The 27,662-nt window shown below is 39.0% G+C and overlaps 1 protein-coding gene across 3 annotated transcripts; it reads left to right on the top strand.

Moving 5' to 3' along the window:
• The first annotated feature begins 271 nt into the window (after positions 1 to 271).
• Positions 272 to 27,279, top strand: jak1 (Janus kinase 1). Of its 3 annotated transcripts, XM_030083379.1 has the most exons (26): positions 272 to 534; positions 1,332 to 1,335; positions 5,409 to 5,616; positions 6,176 to 6,299; positions 9,306 to 9,456; positions 9,645 to 9,808; positions 10,004 to 10,272; positions 10,976 to 11,103; positions 12,836 to 13,018; positions 13,300 to 13,457; positions 13,954 to 14,068; positions 14,980 to 15,178; positions 16,847 to 16,956; positions 17,310 to 17,462; positions 17,659 to 17,746; positions 17,846 to 17,973; positions 18,103 to 18,241; positions 19,658 to 19,809; positions 20,027 to 20,177; positions 20,944 to 21,032; positions 21,387 to 21,579; positions 22,564 to 22,688; positions 22,783 to 22,955; positions 23,322 to 23,439; positions 23,973 to 24,083; positions 24,760 to 27,279. In XM_030083379.1, the coding sequence occupies exons 3-26, from the start codon at positions 5,415 to 5,417 to the stop codon at positions 24,877 to 24,879; spliced, it is 3,543 nt and encodes a 1,180-aa protein (XP_029939239.1). In that variant the 5' UTR covers positions 272 to 534; positions 1,332 to 1,335; positions 5,409 to 5,414; the 3' UTR covers positions 24,880 to 27,279. The 3 variants fall into 3 exon arrangements, with proteins under 3 accessions (XP_029939239.1, XP_029939238.1, XP_029939240.1); XM_030083378.1 differs by lacking the exon at positions 1,332 to 1,335 and having other exon boundaries at positions 272 to 533; positions 5,404 to 5,616; XM_030083380.1 differs by lacking the exons at positions 1,332 to 1,335; positions 23,322 to 23,439; positions 23,973 to 24,083; positions 24,760 to 27,279 and having other exon boundaries at positions 272 to 533; positions 5,404 to 5,616; positions 22,783 to 22,959.
• The last annotated feature ends 383 nt before the right edge of the window (positions 27,280 to 27,662 follow it).

A 27,662-nucleotide genomic window follows, 5' to 3' on the forward strand; every position in this document is an offset into this window, starting at 1 on the left:
GAATGTTCATACCTGAAAGAAAAGCTTCAACACTAATAGTAACATTTCTAAGTATTGCAAGCATGCCTTATCCTTGAAAATGTTACAAAAAGGAAATACAGGAGGTGTTTCTTCTCGTCGTCAATGCCTGTTTGTATGGACAGACGCATCTTTGTCTGTGGTTTCTGTCACAATGAAAGGGTTAATGCCGTCATTTGATTGACGGGCCAAACAGCCAATCAGCGGCCAGATTTCCGCTCAGGCCCGATGCGTTGATTTCGGGAAAGGGGAGGTGAGTTGTCAGGAAGGGTTAGCCAGAAGAGAAAGCGACCATCTCTCCTCTCAAGTTGTCTGTAGATATCCATCGAGGAATTCTTTCTTTATAATTCCACTTCGTTAGGATAGTGAAAACAGTCTTCGAGGAGTTCTGGAGCGAATCGGCCCACAGGCGTCACGTGAAAACCTTCCCGGGAGGACCGTCAACTTCGGTCGGAACGTCTAATGCTGTAAGCGGAACGGAAGTAACTTGCCAGCTGTCTGGCGAAGCTTGCTAGGTGAGCTAATAATCGTGTAATTGACGTTTCGGTCAAAAGCAGAGCCTCTCTTCGGGTCTAGTTCATATTAACGACTCCACATTCATCGTGTCATGTGGTTAAGTAGGTCGGTAAATACTGGTTACTCTGTTTACATCGAAGGCAACTAACGGCGAACGAGCTTTTATTGACCAGCGTCAGTGTTCAGGATATCTGCGTTAACTGACTGACAGGGCACAGAAGACTGATGTACATATGTCGATCTGGTCACAGTAAACTCCAAAACACGCATTGATTATACGGGATTGTATTGATCGCAGTGAGACGACACATCAGGGCGATTAAATTGATAACTTACGGTGCGGTCCCGTTTGCTGCAGCGCTACTCGGGGGTGTATTAATGCCACTTCAAAGTTTGCTCAAATTGACGGATAGCTGGCGTTTTACAGTCTCTTGCCATTAAGTGAAATAGCTGTAACTCATACAGCCATGGGATGATGATTGTGTGAGTAATAGAAACTGGACCAAAGTAACGAAGTAAGAAATCATTTATTCGATGTAACTACGCCTTGTGTGTGAAAATCTTTATTATGTCCCAGTCGAGGAGGGTGAGGACAGGGAGTCCATCTGCACTAAAATTAAAGTAATAAAACTTATCAGTATGTACCAACAAGTTGTTTGATATGCTTACAAACCTAGCGAGGATTGACTGGTTTTTTTTTTGTTTTTTTTTTTTAATCATGCAACTGTTATTCTATATTTTTCAACTGTGGTTATTTTTGGGTACCTACCTCCTTTGCTGGGTTTTGGATTATATATCACTCTAAAGAAGATGTCAGCTGAGACTTTGAGAACTGGAAGTGGGTCTTTCCCACAGAGCCTTAAAAAAATCAGGAACCCAATTGATGGACTGGAAAATTTCAGTAACACACATTGCCATGTGTTACCGAAAATGAAAGTGCCTTATGGTTGTTATTGTACCAAGTCTATCAGATAATGTCAGACAAAGGCATGTGGCATATGTTCTTTAAAACACAGCATACGCATTAAGATACATTGTGTCAAGAGTAAACACTGAAAACTCAGTTAACATACTGCCTGTAAAAGCATATCTCATTCAGTAAAATAGTTGGTTTTCTCATAGCTTGTTTTTTTTTTTTTGCGATATCTTTGATAGAATTATCAACTACCAGACTTGAAACATATATGAACCAATACTTGAATCCCTGACATCCTATTACACTAGTGGCTAGTTGCAGCTTTGATTGCTTCTTTTATTGACACAAGAGGACATAGAAATTAATAATATCATATGCTTGAAGTTTCACAGAGTGGAATGTAATTCACACAATAAATGTCGAACATGGCAAATGTAAAACCTATGATGAAAATGAGAATAACTAGTTTATAAATTAATACTAAAGTAATTAATGAATCAGTATGTTGTTTTAGTTGAGTGATTAGGTACAGAGGCAGAATTAATCCACTTTTTGGTGTTTACTCTGAAACATCAAAGAACCAAGCTTTGGCTTAGCCTGTCAGGTGCAATGGCTTTGCAGTTCACAGCAAGTGAGATAATTTTTAGCACATTTAGCTGAATTGTGATACAAATCACAGCAGGTATAATGGACATTGTGACTATATTTACACTGTCCATGCAATCCAATGAAAAACATTTGTAGAAACTAGAATTCATAAATCTGAAAAATAGATTAACTTTTTTTGAAACCATCACTAATTGAATAGGAGCTTGAGCAAAATACATCATTTTGGTGTTGTTGCAATCTGCAAAATTGTACAATCTGATAATTGTACACATTTTGTAATAGTGAAGAAGCTCCAAGGCATCCTGACAGCTCATTTAACAAGAACTAAAAGATAATGTTGCTACAAAAATATATATATGTAACCTAAATACAAATATCTATATATTTTCAATGCTAATGTGGATGATGGATATGCACTGCTTTGGCAATCCCCTCTTTTTCAGGGACCAAAAAAAGATAAATAAATAAACAAGAACATTATCATTTTATTGTGTGCCCACAAAATATGGTATTATGCGCTCAGTGAGGTGGTGAATTTCTTTGCAGTGATTTATGCTGTGTTACAGTTTTGTTTGTTGAAGTTGATGAGATGAAAAGCAAGCCACTGCTGTGTCAGCTACTGTCTACCATTGATAGCCATTTTAATTTTTGAGTGAAAGCTCTGCTTCAACACCTCCACTGTTATTGAATTTTGATGACTTTTCAAATAACAAATACTTTTTGAAAGAACTTAAGCATTGAGCCCAAATCAATATAGTACACAGTGGAAGTCCTATACAACTGTCATTACTGCCATAGATTGTAGGCTGTCATTTGGAAAGAAAAGCTGCTTGTTTCACTTTCTTCTTATTGATTTTGATAATACCCTCCTTGATTCTTTTATCATTGCAAAGCCCCATTTAAAAACCTCACCAACGAAACTGAATTGGGATTTATTAATAATAATAATAATAATAATAATAATAATAATAATAATAATAATTATACATCTTATTTCATAGTGCCTTTCTTGATACTCAGTCACTTTACTAAAGGATTAAAAACACATTACAAATAAATAAAACATCAGACAAGATAACAAAACGAGTTAAAAGAAAATTAACTAACACAGAACAAAGAAACAAAACATATTCAAAAAATACATAGATAACAGTTAATTGATCACTTGTTCAATCATTTGGTTGGTCATCAAACCATTGGCCATCACCAAATTTTAGTTATCCAGAGAAAGAATTGACTAATGATGGAGACTGTGAGGTGTTGAAGCTGTTTGAAGAGTGTTTTGAAGAGTGCCTTTCTTTAAAATTGTTGAAGTTTGAAGTTTTGGAACCCCGTAGATTAAAATCCATGGTGGATCCAGCATTGATTTTCAAAACTGGTTGTGTCTCTTAACACTGCAGTCATGACTTCTCAAAGCTAATCATGTAAGCCTTGGTTTACCATAGTAATAAATAAAGCTTTCTCAGGTGGCACACGTTTAAAACTATGATAAGCACATAGATCATAATTTGATTCTGTTTGCTAAGCTGTTGTTCTCATAAAACCTTCTCTACTAGGCCATTTGTTCAGTGACCCTCAAACATGAATTCCTTGGTAGTAAAAGTAAAAAAAGAAGTAAATTAGGAACATCCACAGGAGGTTATCAAAAGCATGTTCCAGTCAGCTGTGAACTGTATGCTTTGGATCAAGTTACACAGTTAGTCACTACTAAAGCAGATGACTCACTGAAAATCTCTTCTCAATAAATTCAGCTCTCTGTGAGAATAGTGACAAATGATGACTGTCTAACAGCAGCAGCAGCAGCAAAAAGATTAGCGCTGTTTTTCCAATGTGTTTCGTTATCTTCCGATAGCCTTTATTTTCCACAAAGATTTATGTTGGACACGCATGTCATGAGATTGTTATTGTATGAGCGATGTTCATGGTCTGAGTGCTTCGCTTAACACATGGATTTTTAATTCACATATGACTTCAGAATAAATGCATATTTGCTAGCTTTGCTAGCTCATGTGACATCTTAATAAGAACAAATAAAGAAAGTGAGGATGATTCCATTTTACCTCATGTTTGTTGCACATGGTTGTGAGGAATGATCTTGATGATCCTCAAAGAACTTCTGTTTTCATACAACATTTAAAAAATACCAATATGTTGAGTACATGGAAACAGAGTGAAGAGTAACTATGTAATGTGTTGTGTAAGAGGATACTTGAGAACCTTCCTGTTATTAACCAAAAGTTTTTTTTTCTAGGTATTGCCACACTTGGCTCATTTAGTCGCAATGCATTTTGAAGTGTCCTGCATACAAAAATGTGACACCTTCCTAATTCTGCAATTGTGTCACTAATAGGGGGCTCATCTACTCAACATCAAGTGGATTTTGTGTTTTTGGTGTTGTCAAATAAATGCATCTTTAGAATAACTATTTGATCAATCATTTGTCTGTCCAGAAAAAGCAATCCATTACAATTCCTGATATTCCAGGTAGAAGTTGCTAATCCAAATTACTTCAGTAGCTCAAAAATGTGAAAAGCTGTGTTCTGTATTTGCTCCTTGTCTGTGTTGGTAAAATCTGGGAAACAAATTACGAAATCTGAACCCAGGGGGACGAACAAATATGTTTAGTATGTGAGCCAGAATTAACTGCACTGATTTACTTGAACACTGATATACTCTTTTTCTTTTTCCTCTTCTGTCCTCAAAAGCAAAATTCAGTGGCACATGAGTGAAAGTAATGGGACTTTTCCACTAGCACCTACTCAAGTATTTCATTATGTATTAATATTATTAGATAAACTGATAGTAGGTACTTTTCTAGTACCTGCTTGGCCACGGTTCTAAGATTACTGAGTCAAGTTGAAAATGTGACGTCAACTAATGGCTGCACACTGATTAGCCAGGGAGCAGCGTCACCAGATGAGTCAAGATAGTGCAAGTTACTTGGAAGTGTCAACCCCGCAATCACAACAAGAGCCATCATGCTCAGAGACGGATGCACATAACTGAACCCTGTGGAGCAATCAGCCAGTTCAGACATTTCTTTGTCTGGTGGCTGATGACAGGATTCAGTGGGAACTAGACAGAGTGATCCGTAACTTGTCGCAGAACAGATGACATGGATGAAGTTTTGGGTCCTCGCAATGATGACTCCATCCACGCAGAGGCGATACAGTGCTCTATTGTAATGGAAAACGACCAAAACTGAGTCGAGTCCAGTCGAGTTGAGCCAAACAGTGCTGGAACTGTGTCATGGAAAAGCACCGTTAGTAAGCTGCTTCACAGAGACTGAGTGACCTCAGGAGAAACTCTAACTTGTCTCACTTTTGTTTCTCCTTTCATTTTAGGCTGCATCTGAATGCCATCTCTGTGGGTGATGGAGTTGAGCAGGCAAATCTGTTTGAAGATGAAGAGAAACCGGAGGGCCCAGCCCTCCTCCTCTCCTGCTTCCACTTTAGGCCTGGAGATTCATTTTTACCATCAAGACATGAACCAGCTGCAGTACTCCAAAGGGTGTTACACTGCTGAGCAGCTCTGCGTGGATGCTGCCAAAATATGCTGTGAGTAGTTAATACGTGCCTGTCGTTGGCAAAATCAAGATTAGCCAACTTTGTTTATTGCTATTGTTTCTCCATTTATTTCAGCAATTTTAGGCTCATGTCTGTCAAACATTTTTTGTTCTACATGTATGTCTTTACATATACACTACATAAAGGTTTAAGAATTATTAAGATTGATATTAGTTTTCAACTCACAATTACATGCTCACAAGATCCTCTAAAAAAAAAAAAGACTGACTTATTAACATCTAATCACTACAAGTTGTTATTACTGTTTCAAATGTCCTATTGTTTCGCATTTCACCTTTATTCAACACACAGATCTGGTTTCAGCCTGGACGTTTTTCTGTTGCAGATCACAAAAATGTACAGGATATAAAGTTAGATTCATCTGGTGTGGCATGTAGAGTTTTGTATTTATTGTTCTTTTGAGCTTTAATAGCAGACTTTTTTGGTCATTTAATTTCTCCTAAATGCTGTCTTTGGATGAGTACGTACCAAATGTATCAGTGTAATGATTCTATTGATCCCTATTCCTTTTTTTTCTTCCTATTCTCAGCAATCTCCCCATTGTGCCACAACCTATTTGCTCTGTATAATGAGGCAACTTGCACCTGGTATCCACCCAATCATGAGTTCAAGATCACAGATGACACAAGCCTCAAGTTGCATTATCGCATGAGGTAAGAATGATGCAACAATGGCATGTTTCTTATTCTGCTCAGAATATTACAATATTCTCATGACTATCGCAGGAGTTTTTTGACAGGATAGGTTATAGCAAAATACTGACAGTGAACATGTTGCTTAAAGTTGCTTTAAGGTGTAATTTGAGATCAGCGATGTTTCTTTTAAGTGAACACCAATTGGTGGCTATTTAAATGTTCTCAGTGAACAAGATCTAAATGGCAGCTATGCTTTGTGCTTTAGTGCTGATGTTGAGGTCATAATTTCATTTTAGGACTCTACTTTTGGGAGCAAGTAAATTATAAAACAGACCTGACTCAAGCTTCGTGTATGGCTGAACTGTGCATAAAACTAGCTTTTAGTGCAAAATAATTCAGGAAGTTCTGACATTTTGATGATCAATAGTTTCAGTTTTAGTCACTCAATCAGTGACAGAATTGTGTTTCAGAGTCTTTCCTTTGTGTTGTGATTGGATTCAATTAAAGCTAAATAAATAAATTAATTAATTAATAGAAAGTGGCCTGAAATATTTCAGACAGTTCGATGAAATCAATTAAAAAAGAAGTGTCAGTAGTGATCTGAACTTCTGATCTGATAGACCAGACCTGACCTGTGTAGGACACCTGTTGTAAAAGCTGGATACAGTGTTGCTTATGCCAATCTGAAAAAGACTTTTTACATGACAGAGCTGCATCGTCATATGTAGATACTGAAGTCTACAATCTACAGATCCTCTCTCAGAAAAGGTCATTACAGTTGAGTGGCATTTCATGGAAAGAAGTAAATGTATGACAGCGGCGAAGTGACAGTCACACTTCCTCATTCTCTGTTCTTCGCTTTAACAGTAAATGCTAGAGATGCCGTCAGGCTTCATGTCTTTGTTCTCTAATTGCCTTTTATACTGAAGTGCAAAAACAAATAAAGTATTATTATCAAGCAATAAATACACACACTTTAGGGCAATAAAGAATGAGACAAAGTAATTCAGTTCAGTTTAGTTCAGCTTTGTGCAGCAGCAAATACAACACAGTCATTTCCACGCTCTTTTACAGAGAAACACAAAAGATCCACATGAGCATGCATAAGTGTGGAAAGACAAAACTCCCTTTAAAAGGAAGAAAGTTTTGTAGAACCAGGCTCAGAAGTGGCGACTTTCTGCTATTCCAGTTGGGGTGATCGGATATAACGACAGGAAAGGAGAGAACAGACAGATTGATTCTCTGAATCAGCTCAGCGTTGCTCTGCTCGCTGCAGATGGATCGGGGCAAGAGGCTTCAGATCACAAACCTCAGGGATCCTGGAGAGGGAGAGGGAGGGAGGGAAGGAGAGAGAGAGAGTTAGTTCATAGACGAGAACAGAGACAATGGTTAGTGACACATAATGGTGAAACATGGAAAGTGAGAAAAGAGATAAGCTCATTGTCGGTCCTCCAGCTGTCTGAACCTGCAGCAGCTTCACCAAGAAAATGGTCCAGAAAGGTCTGAAGCAGTAACACATGGATCAAAACAAAACAAAACAAAACAAAACAAAACAAAACAAAACAAAACAAAACAAAACACTACTGTGGATTTCGGTTTGCTAAAGAAAGACTGGACGTCTGCACTGCTGACAGCTATTATGAGCACGTTTACAGTGACAATGCAGTTTGATGGAATTGCAGACACACAACAGCTTCTCCTTCTTAAGACTGATAGAAAAAAGCAAACGATATCATATCCTGTTAACCATCCTTTAAAAAAATAAGACAAACTTGAGGCAATTATCAGTGTTGAATTCACTTCATGTTTAGGTTATCTTCTTTTTGACACCCCCGCATGAAAAACAAAACAAACCAATAAACACTGGTCATTGCATTGTCAGCAGTCCTACTGCCACATACGCCATTAGCTAGATATTAGAGGTGGGCGGTATCCACATTTTGAAACCGTTGAACCTTCTCCACATTTTCCGGGGTAAAACAGTATTACTGTGACTGTGTGCTGTAGTGGCCTCTTCAGTTGTTGGAATTTCTTTTTTTATGTGACAGCGCCTGAATGCAACACAGGCACTGGTACAAATGAGTGTGTGGGCAGTGCTGCTGTGTGAGTGGTGTGTTTGACTGTGCATGACAGCATCCCTCATGTCGTCTATGACAATGGAGATGTCCAAACCGTTTCCTCTTTCAGACAAAAGTCTCTCATTATTGCAACAAAAGTCCTTGTTGTAAATTATTGTAAATTGAATTGTTTCACCATATAACACAGTAAATAGTATATTTTTATGTGGTTGTAACTTTAGTTTCTGAAGAGATGAGACAGAGCCTGCTTCTCTCCTCATGCGTAACTCACAGGTGTGTCAGTTGACCTGGATATAAAGCGTCCATAGCTGCAAATAATATAACGATATAGTTGCATGTAGGTGAAACACTGCTCCATTTATGAGATTCTGCCTTTCTGGCTATTTGTCTGTAGGCCTGTTAAAATATTGTTGCAATCCTGGAGCTATGAAATGTGCTCCGGGAGTTCCAGTTCAGCTTACTTTTTGTGCTGTTCCTTCTCACCGAGCCAGCTGTGTGAAAATGCCCTGACAACATCATGTCATAGTCCTAAGGCATACTTTTATTTTGCGTGATCAAAGTCAGCCTGACAATAAGTGAAACTGGGAAAGCACTGATTTGTAGCCAATATTTTACATTCCACATTCTATTAAATTGCATTTAATTTTGACACAATAACATACTATCTGCAAGTGTTCAGACTCAGGTGTGCAGAAAAGGTCTGGTAAAGGCAGTGTTTGAATTTATCAGTTTATTTTTAATCTTCAAATCAAAATTCTGTCTAGCAAACAACATGTCCCTATAATACCCATTGGTTTAGGTCTAGCATATTTTCATGTTCTGTGGTTTCAGTTTGTGACACTCGATCAGAATTATTTCAGAACAATTTTGCAAATCATAGTTGATTGTCAATGGTCCACGTTACACGTACTGGCTAAATTATTCTGTCTTCTTCTTTTTCTCTCAGGTTTTATTTCAGAAACTGGCATGGCACCACTGAAGGAGAGTCTCCAGTTTGGAGACATTGCATCAGTAAACTCAGAGGCCAGAGCCCACAGAAAATACCAGAAGGGACCCCACTGCTGGATGCTGCTTCCCTAAACTACCTTTTTTCCCAAGTATGTGTTTAAGGTTACTTTGATCTATCTATCTATCTATCTATCTATCTATCTATCTATCTATCTATCTATCTATCTATCTATCTATCTATCTATCTGCTTCTTTTTTTTGTTTTTTGTTTTTTGTTTTTTTTTTTGCTGTTTAGATTTGCTTTTCCACCAAGGTCTGTGCTGTCTTTGTTTTACAGGGACAACATGACTTTCAGACAGGCATGGTTCCACTGAGGACATCCCAGTCAGAGGCTGAGCAACACGAGATTGAAAATGAATGTTTGGGCATGGCTGTGCTCGCTATTACTCACCATGCCATGACCTTGGAGATGCCCCCAGCCACCGCCTCGCGTGAAATCAGGTAAATATATGATCAAATAACCTAATGACATGCTGGAACATACTTTAACAACTTGACTTCAAAATATTGCTTGAAGCATGTAGCCACCTTCCTCTTGTCCTTTACCCCATAATCATCGCAACATTTAAAGCATAGCGTAGCTCACTTACACAAATTAAAGAATTAAATGAAGTTAATCTATCTTAATCCCAACAGCTACAAGAGGTTCATCCCAGAGATGCTGAATCGCAACATAAAGCAGCGCAACATTCTGACTCGCATCCGCATCAACAACGTGTTCAAGAAGTTTCTGAGTGAATTCAACAATGGCACTGTTAAGGACAGCAACATCACAACATACGACCTAAAGATCAAGTATCTGGCCACGCTGGAGGGACTGACTTGCAGCTTAGGCAGCGAGCTGTTTGAGCCGGTCTCATTCAGTGTTAAGCAGGAGGGGGACCTGTGCAACGGAGGCTACTCTGGTGAGTTTGTCACGTTTTTCACACTTTTCAGATGCGGTGCATTTGCTAGTGGACACATTCGACAAAGCTTTACTGTCATCTGCACCGATAAGTTTTTCCTCAAACAGTTCATAAGTGCCTTCCTCCGCTCTGTACGAAATGTAGGAAGTAGCGACATGGGACCTTTATCAAGGAAAGGAAGTGGTCAAAAACCAGACTGCGCCCTCTGCTGTTTGCATTGCGATGCGTTTTCTTTATTCCACATCCACAAATTAAATACATGACACATTTGTACTGATTTTTAGCTTTCTCATGATGCATTGTTACACGCCTACAGTCAAGTATTGTAGTTTTGCGAAAGTGGTAAGTGTGGTATTTAACGTTCACAGTGCCTGTGGTGTCCCACCCACAATTCTCTGTACTTTATTGATAACAATATATGTGTGTTTGCATTTGATTAAAATCAAAGGTGAAATCTGTGTTAGCCCACTTAACAGAGTAATGACCAAGACTGGAGGTACCTATAAGTTATATTTTAATCAATAAGTGATCTGAGTAATTCCTTATAGCTGCTAATGTTGCAACAGCCATAGTTAAAATGATATTTCCTTTATATTAACAGTGTATTTATTAAACTATGCCAAGTTTCACACAATATTTAAACAGTGTGCAATATGTCATCTCTGTGTAGCTGCTGCTTTATCATGATCGCATGCTGTTCCAGGTTACTACAATCAGAGCCAGGGGCAGAACCAGGGGCAGAACCAGAGTCAGAACGTGGAGACAAGCCATGACATGCAGGTCCTTGTTGCCGGTACCTCTGGCATTTCCTGGAGGAGTAAACCCTCTGTGGTAAGTAAAACTGTCAGTGAGCAAAATTCATCATTATAATGAAATACTTTAATGTTATATGATACAGTGGAAAAACCTGTTGACAGGAAACACATATAGATGTGTTATTTTATGGAAAAAATGTGTTTAGGCTCATGAAGATTGTTAACATGATTCTTTGAAAAAGGCAAATAAAGAATAGAATAGAATTGAATTACTTATTAATCCCAGATGGATGTTCTTTTCCAGCATTGCTCCACATAGAATAAAATTTCAAAATAATGGAATAGAATGTTAAAATATAAAATCAGTCAGATTAAAAATTAATTACTAAATATTTAATATTAATATGTCCAAGGCTTTGCCTTATATATGCATGAAAATATGTATTGACAGTGAAAACACCACAGAACACAGAGATGAGCTTTAGAGTCTCATTAACACAGGAATTAAGGATTTCCTGTGGTGCTTTGCACTGTACTTTAGTGGTTGAGTTTGTTACTGAAGGAGCTCCTGCTGCTGACCGGGACATCATGGAGGAAATATGAGTCATTTTTCAGGATGGTCCTAAGTTTGGACTTGATCCTCCTTTCTGACACAACCTGTACAGAGTCCGTCTCCACCCCCACCTCGACACTGGCCTTTCTGGTGTGTTTGAGGAGCCCATTGGTTTGGGCCACGTCCAGCCTGCTACAGCAAAGAGGATAGTACTCGTCACCACAGACTAGTAGAACAACTTTAGCACAGAGAGACAGATGCTGAAAGGACCTCAGATCCCTAAACAAATATATATGACTTTGGCCCTTCCTGTAAAGAGCTCCAGTGTTCCTTACCTACTGACAAAGTTGCTCACAGCCGCTCTGAACTCATTCTCATCCCCATCCATTGGAGAAGTCTTAAAAGTCTGTCCTGGTGATGTTTGTGTGAGCAGGTTTACACTGTTTGTTGTTATTGAGCTTACTGCTCTCGGGGCAATGCCGATCAGCCAGGGCCGTCTGAAAACCTGTGTTGGTCATTTTGTCAACAGGAATGTTGAAGTGCAGCCATGTCTCTGTGAAGCACATTAAACTACACTCCCAGTGCTCCATCCAACTCCACTCCAGTGCCGTCAGCTGGTCTAGCTTATTAGACAGCGAGCTTACATTCCCTCTGATGGTAGACGGGAGACACGGCTTGAAACTCTTTTCCACGCCCACCATTGTCTCGACACATCTCGCTTTTCCAAGTGTTTCGTTTCCTTTCAGCATCCCCTATGTGTATTCTTTCAAACTTTCTTATGGAGGGTCAGAGCTTTCGGGGTGCTGCACTCTCTCCTGAGGAGGATCGACTCTTCCCTCATGTAAAAAAGACGTTGAAAAGTGAACAAGCTGGATTGAGCAGAGAAAAGAGGAAAGAAACCAAAAGCGATGGAAAAATTAAATTGGGAACGAACGTAATTCGCATCATGTATCTTGTGCATTTGTACTATGAAATTGACATATTTCACAGCACTTAAAGGCATGAACTCATTGTCCTTGTTTCATTTTTGCATATCTTTTATGAGGATTATAAAGTAATTTGTCTATTATTGCAGTACCTATGATTCCTCAATAAACCTTGTATAGGTCATTGAAGCATTGTCCAGGGAAAAATTACAAATTGGGGTTATTTTTTCTCATGGCCTGGGATATAATATATTATATTATATATATATATATATATATATATATATTGGTCTGGGTCCAAACCTCTGCTTTTCTCATCTACCAAACAGATGCCCGTGATTTCTAAAGAGAAGAGCAAGTCAAAGAAGAACAAACAGGATGGAAAGCAGAAAAATGACAGGAACAAAGAACCAAACAAAGGCTGGCTGGTGTTCTGTGACTTCCATGAGATCACACACACTGTCATCAAAGAGGCGACAGTCACGATCTACAGACAAGACAACAAAAAGATGGTAAGCTGGACATACAGGCAAATCAATCAGAATTGTGCCTCTGTGGGAGTTGTAAATTCTAGTGTCCTTCAGTCTGAATTTGATGAGACTATATGTTAGAGGTTTATTTTGAAAGTGTATCTTGTAAAGCATTTGTGCAGTCTGGACACAACAAGCCATTAACATATATGATAAACATAAGCATGCTCATGATTTTAAATGTTCCTCGTGCCTGTGGAGTGCTGTCTTACTCTTACTTCCTCCCTTACGTCAATTTTCTTTTTCTGTTTCCACCCTTTCAGGAGATGCAAATGGCTTCTCGCTCTGAGGCCCTGTCTTTTGCAGCCCTCGTGGATGGGTACTTCCGTCTCACAGTGGATGCCCATCACTACTTGTGCAAAGAGGTTGCTCCGGCCTCAGTGGTGCACAACATTGAAAATGGGTGTCATGGACCTATTTGGTATGTTACACTCTGTCCTAATTCAGTCTTCTGTGCATAACCACTGTGTGGTTGTGGTTCTGTTTACATTAAAACATCCCTTAAAGAACTTTATCTATATTTGCTTAATATAACCTTGATTCCCTTCCACATCCTCCTTTGGATGGATCCTGCATTGATTTGATGTTGCTGTAAATATGGTCGTCATTCTCAGTGTTTACTCAAGACCAGTTTCTTCATGGTAGTAACTTTGATTTCATGTAAATGTATCTTCCAGCATTCAGTGGAAGTCACGTACTAACATATATTTTGCTCTGTCATTCAATTTTTCCTACAATTTTGATTTAGAAATAGGAATGTAACTTAAAATGAATTACTAATAGAAACATAATTTTGTTGTGAAGAATCTGTAACACACAGGTATTGCAAACTGAAAGGTCTGCAAAATTAGGTTTAATATGATGATGTTAGGAGAGATATAGGTGTAGTTTAGACTGAATTGTTTTTCTTTCCTCAGTACGGAGTACGCTGTACACAAGCTGCGTCAGGAGGGCAATGAGGAGGGCACCTACATCCTGCGGTGGAGCTGTACTGATTACCAGTACATTATCATCACTGTGGTCTGCAATGAGGTACACCCAGCTATTCTATAAGTGTTTTAAGTTACGCCAGAATCAATAAAAATACAATAAAAGTTTGAGCAATTTGTCACCCTGGAAATCTTCAATAAGTTAATCGTCTTTGTCTCACTGTTGTAATACGCTGTGTCATCTGAATAGGTCTAGTTTATCAACATGAATATCTTACATTCTTAAATATTGCTTGAATGTTAAAAATGCTTGCTCTAGAATTCTATTAATTTCAGTTAGAGTGGAGACACCTTAATGACAATGTTGTCATTGAAAACCACACTTCAGGAATCAATTCTGCAGCCACGCCCTGCTGTTCACCCACATATGAAGTTTCTACAGGACTTTCCATTACAAAACATTTTGGGGAAGAAAAAAAAAACAGACATGCAACATGTTTCCCTACTGTCCAAACAGGAGACTACTACTGTGAACAAAGTCTATATATGACTGTCAGGAATATGATATAAGTGTGTATAGACATTTACTGGTTTTCCTTTGTTTACTCATTAGTTAATGTGATGTATTACATTGCACGATGTTGAGATAAGTACAGGTTAGAGCAGTTTTGTGAGTTAGCTTGAGAGGAAACACGCTTATGCAAATCTATATTTCTGCTCACAAAGATGTCCCACTGGATTTTCAGATATTCTTTGCATAATCTGCATGAAGACACAGGTGTGTTTTGTAGCTGCAATTTATTCCAGTAATACATTTTAGGAAGAATAAATATTGTTTTGTTTTGTTTTTTTTCAAAACTGCAGTTGTTATATCTGTATAAATTGTAGAATTATGTTGGTACCAAGGCTAGTAAGGAAACTGTTTGATTGAATTGACTGAGTAAAGAACATAAATAAACACGAATGCTTTCCCTATATGATGATCCCATTAATCTCTTTTCATTCTTCTTCTAGATCGATCTGAGGGAGTCTCGTCAGGTACATCAGTATAAGAACTTCCAGATTGAAGTGACTCCCAATGGCTTCCGCCTGTATGGCACAGAAACATTTCGGCCTACTCTCAAGGAGCTTCTGAAGCACCTGGAGGGTCAGAATCTTCGCACGGACAACCTCCAGTTTCAGCTGCTTCGCTGGTGCCCTCCTCAACCAAGAGGTGAATTTAAGGCTACTGCAAAAATGTAATGGATGTTTTCCATCAAATTGAAGACATCCACAGTAACACATAAACAGCAGATAGTACGCTGAACCAGTCTTATGTTAGTTGTGGAAAAGCTAAGCGCTAAATGACAACACAGCAAACAATGAATGCAACCTACAAAATCAATTCTCTGTACCTGAATGATATAATGAGAGGGGCAATAATGGCTAATATGATATGTATACAACACATCACTTTCAGTGAGTGTACACTTTAGATATTGGATTCGCCCAGATCCAGTTCCTGAGGCAACAGCCCATAGCATTTTCTGTGTTAATTGACATTTGGACAAATACAAAAAAGTGCTACAGCTTGTTGATACTTTCAGCTCATGTAATTCATGTAAACTTTAGTCCTGAGTTGTTCTGAGTGTGTTGGGGGCCAGGGGCTGGTAAAGGAAACAAGACTGGTGTGAACAACCTACATGTTTTTTTTTTCTGTCTACTTGTGTCTGTGAAATGGTGTCAGAGAGGAAGAGAGTTGTAAATGTGGGTTTCCGGAGCGATGCTAGCGCTCTTCTGTTTACTTCACTCAGGGAAAGGTAGAGCTCTGCATTAATGTGAACGTGGAAGTGTGTAGCTGTTTATGTTCTTGCTATGAGTTCTGTGGGGTTGATCATTATCATAGCATTGCATGTTTTTGTTATTGCTGAGGGTGGATATGCTTTTTAGAAAAAGTGAGGACTGGAACACTGTATTGTTGTGACAATATTCATTTTACAGCATGCTTGCCAGAAAAGCTGCACACCTGTGCAAATTTTATGTAAAAAAATTTTTTTTTTTACTTTATTGTTTTCATTAAATGCATATTTTTTTTAATGGTTCAGACAATAAGTTACATTAGGCCAAGTTGTCACTGTATGTGTGAATATATGATGCTGCAGTATTACGTGGATTGAATCAGGTTTGGTGATATATTGAGCGGTATGTGTGGGTTGCATGTTGTCTTTGGGGTTTGCATGAAAACCCAGGTTGCATATTATAGAACGACTCCGTGAACGCTCTTTGATGGGGCGCTTTTGGGGTGCATATGCCTTTTTTTCCGCTGAAACCACAGTTTGCTCCTTTTGTCACATCAGACGCAGACATTTAGTGTAGTAACAGTCACAAAGGAATATTTATGCTTCATCCTCCCACACACCACACTGCCACAAAAGAAGAGAAAAAAAAAGAGTTAGTATGGTATGCAGATTTGAATATACCTGCTCACATTGCGTTCACAGCAACGTCATGTACCATAGACCACATGCAAACGTTGTTTCAGTCCATGTAAAATACCATCGCTAGCTTGTGCAACTGTTCACTTCTGCTATTCTCTGGTGCTTTGAAATTTACATATATATATATATATATATATATATATATATATATATATATATATATATATATATATATACAAGCTTATCTTATTTTGACCTTCAGTTTTCCTTTATTGACTGAGTGAAGCCCAAAACTCAAAATAGTCAACACTTTCAAAATCATTACAATGACAGCCACATGACAGCGAGACATAAAACACCGAAAACTAAACCCAAAGAAACTTTTCAATGTTCACTCGCATACGGATGTTAAACTTCTCACAGTAACTTTGTGTTGAAAGCAGAAGTCTGTGTTTGTGTTACAGAAATATCAAATCTTCTGGTGGTCACTAAAGACAGAGCTCCAGCACCTCAGACTCCAATGCAGGAGAGTCAACTGAGCTTCCATCGCATTCTCAAGGAGGAAATTGAACAGGTAAATCGATTTCACGCCTGCCTCATGCGTGGCAAATTTGTTCTAAAATAGGAAACGGGAAACCTGTGAAGTCAATAACAATCTGGCAACATTTTAAATGATCACTGATGCTCTTTAAAAAATCACACAGAAGCATAAAATGTTCGTTTTATTTCTCACTTGCAGGTTCTTTTGTTATCTGTTGTTTAATGTTCCTATTCACATTATGATAATTATATGCAGTAAGCGGAAAAGAAACACTCTTGAAAGAACCCGCTTTGATTACAGAAACCGACGGAAAGCCCATTCTTGGGCTTCTGCCTCAGTGCAGATAATAAATGTTTCCGTGTCATGTCATATTTTCTACTGATCAGGAGGAGCACCTCGGCCCGGGCACAAAAACCAACATCTACTCAGGCACTTTGAGGGTGAAGAATGAGGAAGAGGAGGATGTGGGTTACTCCTCCTTCCAGGAGGTCAAAGTGGTCCTGAAGGTCCTGGGCTCTGGACACAGGGATATCTCCTTGGTGAGACATAGCCTTCTAGGCATATCGCTGCACGCCACTTTGTTTAATGAGGTTATTGGACTACGTCTGACTTGTTTAATATCAAACCATACTGAAAGCCTCGATCTAATAGCTGCAAGATGCTATAAAATCTAATTAGACGATGTCTCTGCAGACTGCAGTTTGTAATGAATCATCTTTGTCTCTCTGTCAACAGGCCTTCTTCGAAACGGCTAGTATGATGCGGCAAGTGTCCCATAAACACATCGTGCTGCTCTATGGTGTGTGCGTCCGCCATCAGGAGAGTAAGTACATCATGACCGCTATATGGATACAGGGTTTCTAAAGATACGGTGCTGGTGGGGATTTTTCTCACTTCACCTGTCTTCTCTGTGCATTTCAAGATATCATGGTGGAGGAGTTTGTCCAACTGGGACCGCTGGATCTGTTCATGAGGAGACAGCAGAATCCGCTCAGCACCGCATGGAAGTTCCAGGTGGCCAAACAGCTGGCCTCAGCCCTCAGCTACTTGGTGAATACTTGCAGCTTTCATTAACATAATGTAAATATTATACATGTGCTTGATTTTTATTCTCAAATGTTTGTTGTTTTTGGTGGGGTCTGTTTTTTTTTTTTTTTTTTTTTTTCTAACATGTTTTAGGAGGACAAAAAGCTTGTCCATGGCTTTGTGTGTGCTAAGAACATTCTGCTGGCCAGAGACGGACTTGGTGCCGATGAAGGGGGACCCTTCATCAAGCTTAGTGATCCAGGAATACCCATCACTGTGCTCACCAGAGAGGGTAGGTACAAAACATGGCTAATGGTGCAACTCGGGTTGTTTGGGTGTTTTACATTTATTTTCTTTATTGGTATGCAGTATTCACGTAAATAAATAAAGGATTATTAAACTGGAGATTCAGAATTAAACATTAAAAATATTACAAGGCTAAAGTTACTCACATGCCTCAGAGGCTTGATTCAAAGGCAGTTTATTTGAAACATTTGAACAGGACATAAATACAAGTTTTTTGTTTTAGTTCAAGTTTACTTAGTGTTTGTGCTGAAAATTTGTGACTCAATGAAAAATAATAAATGAATAAAAGCAGAGCACTTCCCATCAGGACATTGTGATTAACAGGAATCATATTTGTCACGTAATCGATAAACAACGCCGTTGGCACATTTCCGTCTCACTGTATAATTTCGTTTGTAAAAGGGTTATCTGCTCTCAGAAAGACAACACAGTCACATTTCTCTGATTGCACATCCCATGAGCGGCTGCCTCATGTTTCCATGAGAGCTAAAAGTTGGGCTGCATCACCGCGCAGATGGATCAGCAACCACAGGGCCGACTGGAAGTGTTTCCATACAAATGTCCATCACTGTGTTTCCCTGGGGTTGCTCCTCGCTTGCTTCTTGTTCCCAGAACTCTTTAACATTTCTTTTTCTGTCTCCATCATTTTGCCAGTCAACTGGGCTTCCAGTTATATATTGATGTTCTTTTGCATAGATTTGATTGAACGTAGTGCATTGAGTGCTCAGAAACCCACTGGGAGCACTCTTCCCTGTTTCCCAGCAATCCCCACTTCACTCAAGCAAACATCTATTTTTTTTTCTTTTGCTATTGTTTGTTTTTTTAAATCTCTTTTGTCCTTACTCTCAGTTTTCTTCCCATTCTCGTATCTTTCTCTGTTCAAGTCCCTCACAGTTTTCTCCCTCTTTTTACCTACCCAACATGTGATGTTACGGTTCTGTGGAATTAAAATAGCAGCACCATTAAGCTGCCCTCTGCTTTATTTTTTTTTTCCTTATATTTATTACAGGCGAGTATGTGGTTGCCCTAGGGAATATCTTTACAAATATCTGTCAACAAGAAGTTCAAGCGTATTCATTTTAGTGTATTTAGCAGAAAATATCTGCAGTCTGCCTGACTAGTTTTATCTTCTGGAGCGAGCACCCCTTGAGTAAGCATGAAATATTGGAAAGAGGTTAGAACCTGAGATGGAGAAACAGAAAGGGCCAGACACTCATTTAAAAAAAACAACAACAACAACAAAAAACATTTAAATGTAAAGAGAATAAATTGAGACAGAAAAGAAAAAGCAGAAATTTATACATTTCAAACATTGCTCCGCTCATCATCTCCCATGAGTGTCATTTCGTGTTGGGTGGCTTGTATATGTGTTATACTGGTGTTGTTTTATTTGTGTCAACAGAGTGTGTGCACCGTATTCCCTGGATTGCCCCAGAGTGTGTGAATAATGTGTCGTCCTTGGGTGTTGCGGCTGACAAATGGGGATTTGGTACCACTCTGTGGGAGATCTGTTATGATGGAGAGGTCCCTCTGAAAAATAAGAAGCTCACAGAGGTATGGGACACATACAGTGTAACTTTAGCATGTAGTGAAGAAAACCTGCCGTTTTACACTTTTCTTTTTTTTTTCTTTTTTTCTTTTTTTCTTTTTACAATTTTGTGATCAAATTTATTGATCACCTCTCTCCGGGAAACATGAACTGTTCTTGTTCTTGTGTTTTTATTCTTCTCACCAGTTTTCCATGTGTATTGATGTCTTTTTTTCTGAGCAGAAGGAGAGGTTTTATGAAACCGAGTGTCAACTGGCCACCCCCGACTGCAGAGAGCTGGCTGAACTCATGACCCACTGCATGAACTACGATCCCAAAAAAAGACCTTTTTTCAGGGCTATCGTCAGAGACATTGATAAGCTTGAGGAGCAAAGTATGTATGCATCCAAATTGTGAATTCTAAATTATACTGTGTGTGTGGCAGTAGCAAGTTTTTGCATCACCTCTAAAACCTCAAGAAGCATCTGGTAGCACTTTTATTGCATTTTTGCCATTTGTTGGAATATGAAATAATGTAACTCATAATCTGGATTTGTGTAAGACTGCCAGACTCTCGGCATGCGGATATTCAAAATCTAAAACTTTGTGGTGGGACTGTTGGACGACAGCAGTATTTGTTGTGCATGATTTGTTTTTTGTGCAGTGGGAAGCAGTAGCCTCATGAAGAGAGAGAGTTGTTTACTCCACTCAGTTTTTCATGAGGAAGTTCACTGGGTGCGCTGTCACTGTTCTGCCCCTCTGTGGGGCCCCATAGCAACCCATTATACCCTGTTCTCCACCTGCTGGACTATATACGACACTGTAACCAGTCATTCTCTAATGTTTATTCTTTCCACTTTGATCTTGTAAATATCTCTGAAGAAAACCTAAAAAAAAAAAAAAGTTTGGGTTTTCTGTACGTAGTTAGTGTTTCATGATCATTAGTTAAGAGGCCAATGGGATGAATTTTCCTTCCCCGGAGTACAAATATGCAATGGAAAGCAATTAATCTAAACAGTTGCTCATTTCCTGAAAATATGAGGGACAGCTTAGACACTGTCAGCTATGATGGACTTCTTGTAATTTAAGCATGCTCACGCTGAAGAAGACAGATGGTACGCAGCATGCTCAGTGGGTCTGTTTCTGTCTCTCTCTTTCAGGCCCGTTCATCCCACCCAAACCTACCGCAGAAGTGGACCCAACAGTGTTTGAGAAGAGATTCCTGAGGATGATCAGAGTACTCGGAGAGGTAACACATGGCTGAGTTTATGCTGGTTTATTTATTTTTTGTTTATTTTTCCTTTTTTGGTTGCTTATTGTTAACCTGTTGATGTTGAAGATTAAAATAACTTTCAAAACAACTTCGGCTTCCTGCTATGCACTGGCAGATGTTTACATTTATCTTATGTAATTTTTTTTTAGGTCATGAAAATATAAAAAGAGATATTCATTAAAATCTCCTGCATAGAGCACAGTAGGAGTATGATCATGTTTCTGCCTTTAAAAAAACCCCAAAAATATTTTCAAGCTATGTTTGATTATGCTTTTTGAGAGACCCTCTTTTTTGTGCGTTTGGTCATTCCTTGCCATATTCTTTATGCAGGGCCATTTTGGTAAAGTTGAGCTGTGTCGCTACGATCCTCGGGGAGACAGAACGGGGGAGCTGGTCGCAGTGAAGTCGCTGAAGCCAGATAAAGGCGATGAGCAGAGCAACAACCTCTCCAGAGAAATCGACGTCTTGAAGGCACTCTACCATGAAAACATCGTCAAGTACAAGGGCATATGCCAAGAGGAGGGTAAGACCCATAAACATTTCTGTTTGTGCTGGGTGAATTGATCCAGGACTGTCATTTATTTTTGATGTCTTTTGCGTGACTTAAGCCCATCGTACCTCAGTGCTAAATGCACAGGCGGGTACAGATGGAGTCCTCTGTCAAATCCTGTATGTCTATCACACGCATCATTTGTTATGTATCCAGGGAACGTACGGATTAATACTCTGATAGTGGGACAGTGTTGTGGAGTGTAGCTCATGTGTGACCAGCAACAGGGAAGAAAACAAACCAGAAATGAAGCATGTAGGTCCAACCAAATCATCGGTGTTGTTGTTGTTATGGCATCTAGCAAAGTTAGAGCTTCAAATGTGGTTTCTTTAAATGTTCTGCTTAGAATGATCTGCAGAGACATGGAGAACAGTAAGAACAGTCTGAAATTTCCACTTATCCTGTCATTTTTCTCTGTAGCTTAATTAAATAAATGTTATTATAAATCCGAGGAAGAAGCAGAAGCTCCAATATGAAAACCCAGTCTGCGTTAACACACTCACTCGAGTGTTTTAATCTCCCTACAGGACTTGATTGAATTTAAGTCTAAATCATAACTTGCATCAGAGAGTCACAACATCCTGTCACTGCAGTTCAGCTCAACATCGGCGAACAGTAATCGTACACATCTTTATGAGCCATAATGATATGTCCACTGGCAAGTGAAGTGAATAACAATCATTATCTCTTTATTATGGCACTTGTTAGTGGGCGGGATGTCTTTAGTAGGAAGTAAACATTATTTCCCTCCTTGCTGATATCCAATTTGTTGTTATCAGCGTCTATCAGAACTGATGCAACAAGGAAAAAAGTATACAGATTAATGGAGTACCACATCATAAAACTCCTCCTGGTGTGTGTATAATGTCCAGCTGTAGCTGATTCATGCCTCACGAATAACGGACTCCCACTGACTACCTGGTGTGCATGAATGTGTCTGTTTCCATGTGTTCGTAGGTGGCCAGGCCATCAAGCTGATAATGGAGTATCTTCCACTGGGCAGTTTGAAGGAGTATCTTCCCAGAAACAAGAGCAGGACCAGCCTCAGCACCCTGCTCAGCTACTCTGCCCAGATATGCGAGGTAATGCTTCTTCTGCAGACCCAGCTTCTGTGTCACAGTCCAGTTACTCTGAAACTCTTGAAGATGACTTGTTTATTTATTTTGATAAATTTAGGGGATGGATTATTTGGGATCCCGAAATTACATCCACCGAGACCTGGCTGCCCGCAACGTGCTGGTGGAAAATGAGAGGACGGTCAAGATTGGAGATTTTGGCCTCACCAAGAGCATCAAAGACAACGAGGGGTATTACACCGTCAAAGACGACCATGACAGTCCCGTTTTCTGGTGAGTCCGGAGGGCCTTCGCACTGAAACTTGTCACACAAGATAGTTGAAATGTTCATTTTTAAAAAATGACACTTGGGAAAAGAAAAAGAGGACAGGCAGTTTTCATGCAGCAGACCAGTAATGAACAGCCTATAATAAATACGAGAACAAAAGCGAAGCGAGGTAGTAAACAAAAGAATGTGAGACATACTGTACATGGAGCAGTTTGAAGTTTCTGCATTGAGGTTGTATTTTAATCCCAATATTGCCAAGCAACATTAAATCACCAGTTTGACGGTAAATGTGTGCCGGAGCTCCACGAGGAAGGAAGTGAAGATGTGAAGAATGATTTCAAGTCAGCAGGAATCCCTGTGCTGTCTTTCAGGTATGCTCCAGAGTGCCTGACTCTCTGCAAGTTTTACCTCGCCTCAGATGTTTGGTCCTTTGGAGTGACGATGTACGAGATCATCGCTTACTGCGACTCCACCAAGAGCCCCATGATGGTCAGTGCTCTCGCCCCTCGCTAGTTTCACTCTCACTCAAGCTTTTAGGGAGCAGTTTTAGAAATCTTGATGTATATTGTCTGAGAAGTGTGCATCAATAGGGATACTTCACCGTTCCTGCAGAAACGAAGGCCTGACTCCGCCGCAGCCTTATGCACATTGTCAGCTGCATGAGGCAGATGGCGTTGTTCCGTAGCCAGAAGTGCACATGACCCATTTCCACCAGGAGTGTTCCAAAGTGTGGCCTGTGCCAACACTGAGAGCTCAGTTTATCAGAACGACCTTACATTTACAGGTGTCTGTGTTAATCAGGCTGACATGTCACTTTTTAATCACTATTAAAAGTTAAGAATCTGCAGACAGAGACTTTTACATGAAATAGTAATGAATGTGGATCAGGAAATTTTCTGAATGTGGTTTCAGCTCTTCAGTCTTTTCAGTTGTATGTCAGTATTTCACACATGAAATAAAGTCAGCATAGATCTGCTGCCTGATTAATTCGTGACCAGTCCTCGTCTTCCCCCCCACCGCAGCGCTTCTCTGAAATGATCGGTCGAACCCAGGGTCAGATGACCATCATCCGACTGGTGAAGGTGCTGCAAGAAGGAAAGCGGCTGCCGCGTCTGGAGGGCTGTCCTGAGCCGGTAAGACACCTGATTCCAGCATCACACAACGCTACAGCCAGTCGCCAATCCGGGGAATTTTATTGTATGGTAAAAATAAATAAAGGACAAAAAGAAACAGCTTGACAAATACATTACAGGTTTTTAATTTGTTCATTTATTAGCTTATATTTCAGTTTTACTTGACGGCGTACCCCAGAAAGTTGATCATCCTCATACATTTTTGTGAAGAATAAATAAAAATGTCAGCAATACTCGCACCTCTACAGTATCTTGAAAAGTGTGTACATGTAAGTGTGTTTATTTCAGTGTAGAATATGTTTCCATTGTATATCCAAGACTTTTTAATTTGTTAATCATTATACAAGTTGTTTTTGCGTCAGTGGCATGCAATGCTTTGCGGTCCGTTTATCAAACACACTAACCGTGGGCTTGATGGTGACCGTCAGTTAAATTAGGCACATTTTAAAAGTCCAGTTTTATCACAAGTTTGAATTTAGAATGAGTGCACTTGTATATGTGCATCTTATTTATGGCCAAAGTCCACATACTACTCTATTATACCATACATACATAATATAATACCATGCTTCGTTATTTAAGTGCCTTTTGTGCTATATTTTGATTTAAAGTATCTCAATCTTCACCAGTGTTCCACATTTTCCTTCTACAAGCTAACACAGTTTATGTGTGATAGGTCTACGAACTGATGCGCAAGTGCTGGGAGCAGGCGCCGGAGAGGAGGATCACCTTCAAGCGCCTGATCGAGGATCTGACAACCATGCAGCAGCAACTGCGGCCACAGAACGACTTTTAAACCGGCAAATGTTCTGCGATGAGGCTGACTCTTCCTCCAGAAACGGGGAAGAATACAGATGCCCCCTCCACCCAGAACATAGACATACTCTGCTTGTGTAGCTTCTCTGGACTGACTCATATAAATATATACATATATATATATATCTCCCTTCCAAAATCACAGCAAAAAAAGACTTCAAAGTCTAACCATTGTTTCAGCAAGCTGCAAATGTTTTTTGTTTATCATATTAATCACTTTTTTTTCTCTGTTGTGCTGAATGTGATGTGTTTTTACTACCAGTTAAATCAGAAACATTTATCTGTCCGCACTTTGAAAAAATGCCACAGTCAAGAGGACTGGTGCTCTGTTGTTCTTAGAGCATACTGTAATTCAGTGAACTCACTGATGGACACTGAAATATGCGTTGAGAGTGCCATCATCCCGTTCCCCTTCACACAAGACGAAGAAGAAGAAGAAAAAAAAGGCATTTAGACTTAATCACACTTTCACTTAGCCACATTGTGATTTTTAGTGGATTTTTACTAAACCATGTTAGAAAGTGCTTGGCTGGAGAGATGCAGTAGATGAGATCCAGACATCGCCACTGAAAACAAGCTGCTGCGTTTTGATTCAGAGACTCTCGCTTAAGGAAACATTGCATGATTTTTTTTTTTTTTTTTTTTTTTTTTTTTTAGCAGTTATTAATGATGAATTTCTGAGTTTTCTCTTTATGAAGATGCCTCTGCTGAGAAATTATGTTTGATTAGAGTGAATAATCGGTCAGCAGGATCATTTCACTGTGCGGTCGTCACTCTTTCAGAGTTTGAACAGCTTCATTGTTCTAAAACAAAGAGGAAAATCTTCACACTTTTTTGTTGTTGTTGTTGTTGAAGTTTTTATTTTTCTTCATTTTTAATTGTGAGTAGACAAAATTAACAGTTTGAAGGCATTTTTTTATGTTTCAGAAAACTGTGACAGCCATTTTTTTAAGCATATTTTAGAGAAAACATTATGGACCAATGAACTCAAAACACGGCTGCTGATTGGACTGTTTTTCTGTGAAGGAGCTGTTCATTCTGCAAACATCATGCTTTCTTAGTGCTGGTTTTGTCATTGATTTTTTTGTGGTTTAATCATGCAAAGATATATTGTTGTGCGGTAGCTGTGCCTGACAGATCTGTGAGAGACACAGGAGGGCAAAGTAACTTCAACTCTTTCTCCGCTCTCGTCGTCCAGCTTCAAGTTCCAGGTTTGTCAGAGACACATATAAAGTGCTGTGTCTTCAGATATACTCAATCAATATCGCAAGGAACAGAGACAACCGCTTGAGGTTTTTGATGGAAGGATTTCACATGGAATGAGATTTTTCTTGTTTTGTTGCTTTTTTTCTTTCCCATACAGAGATTTATTGTTTTCAGTTATATGGATTGTGTGTCTGTATTTTTCATTTGACCTTTCCTTTGTAATCCTCTAATATTCCAGGACAATTATAAAAGTGCATTTATCTATGTATATGTCATATTAGAGCCGGCAGTTTTTCTTACTGTTTTAATCCCACCTGTAAGAGTTCAGCGAGTTATTGACGTTTCCACGTCTTCAGAAAATGGCCAGTTTACTACATGAAACTGTGAAAGTTGGCAGAAGGACAAGAAAAGGACGAACACCAGGACACGAATGCGCTTCAGTCCACATTTTATTTAGGAATGTAAAAGACAATTCCTCTTCTGCTCTAAATAAGAGAAAAGAAATATATATTTTTCAAAAAAAAAAAAAATAAGACAAGAGTATGACTCATGGAAAGTAATTATCCTTAGATACACAATGAAAAAATAAATAAAATCAATGTTCGCTGTGTACTGTCTGTCAATCTAAATGCAACACTTTTCATAGCTGCTGAAACATTTTCTTCTATATATTAAAGTTGTAAAGAGGCATGCTGAAATTGCTCTAGAAATACTTTATTCACAGTAAAACAATATCAATGTAAGTGTAATAAAAAATTTAGCAAAATCTACAGTATATCCTAGATCAAAAAAATTCACATACCTGAAAAGCCAAAGCTGTTTACAAAGCAAGAAGCACGGCAAATCTAAGTTTATCTACAGCCAGTAAAATGTGTCATTAAATCAGAAATACTTTAGTATTGCAAAGCTTTGTGATCAACACACACAAAAACACGCAGTCATTCACTATTGCAAAGTCCAGCCTCGTCACTGACCTTGTGTAATATGCAGGATACATACTGGCACGATGGCAACACTCTGAAGCCGAGAGGAAGCTTCGCTTACACAAGAAGAGGGGAAAAAAAACTTTGAGTTTCTGTCTGAATCCACTCAGCTGTGTGTGCTAATCCCAAACAAACAAACAAACAAAAAAAAAAAAACCCAAGATATTCTGTTCTTATGTAAATGCTTAAAACGAAAAAGAAAATCAACTGCATTTCCACACTGATATCATTTTAAAATAACTAAATACAAAATATATATATATATATATATGTGTGTGTGTGTGTGTGTGTGTGTGTGTGTGTGTGTGTGTGTGTGTATATATATAAATAAAGCTGCATTTGCACAGTTTCCCCTGAACTGTCTGAGGTGTAAACCACAGCTGGCTCACACACACAGGTCCAGATCGTCGGTGTTGTCTGAGAGCGTCTCTCAGCTCGTGTGCGTGTGTGTGTGTGTGTGTGTGTGTGTGTGTGTGTGTGCATGCAGACTTTGCTTGTGCTGTTCATTTCCGGAGGAACTGGACCCCCTTATTGTGTACAATCATCAATAAGATGTCACATGTAGTTGGTGGCA

Source organism: Salarias fasciatus, chromosome 23, assembly GCF_902148845.1.
Source record: "Salarias fasciatus chromosome 23, fSalaFa1.1, whole genome shotgun sequence".
In the NCBI taxonomy this organism is placed as follows: Eukaryota; Metazoa; Chordata; class Actinopteri; order Blenniiformes; family Blenniidae; genus Salarias; species Salarias fasciatus.

Bases quoted from the DNA above. Each gene is read 5' to 3' on its own strand.
- jak1 (XM_030083379.1), top strand. From the start codon at position 5,415: ATGCCATCTCTGTGGGTGATGGAGTTGAGCAGGCAAATCTGTTTGAAG. The intron at 10,273-10,975 runs GTGAGTTTGTCA...ATGCTGTTCCAG, and splicing joins GTGCAACGGAGGCTACTCTG to GTTACTACAATCAGAGCCAG. The intron at 17,463-17,658 runs GTGAGACATAGC...CTCTGTCAACAG, and splicing joins GACACAGGGATATCTCCTTG to GCCTTCTTCGAAACGGCTAG.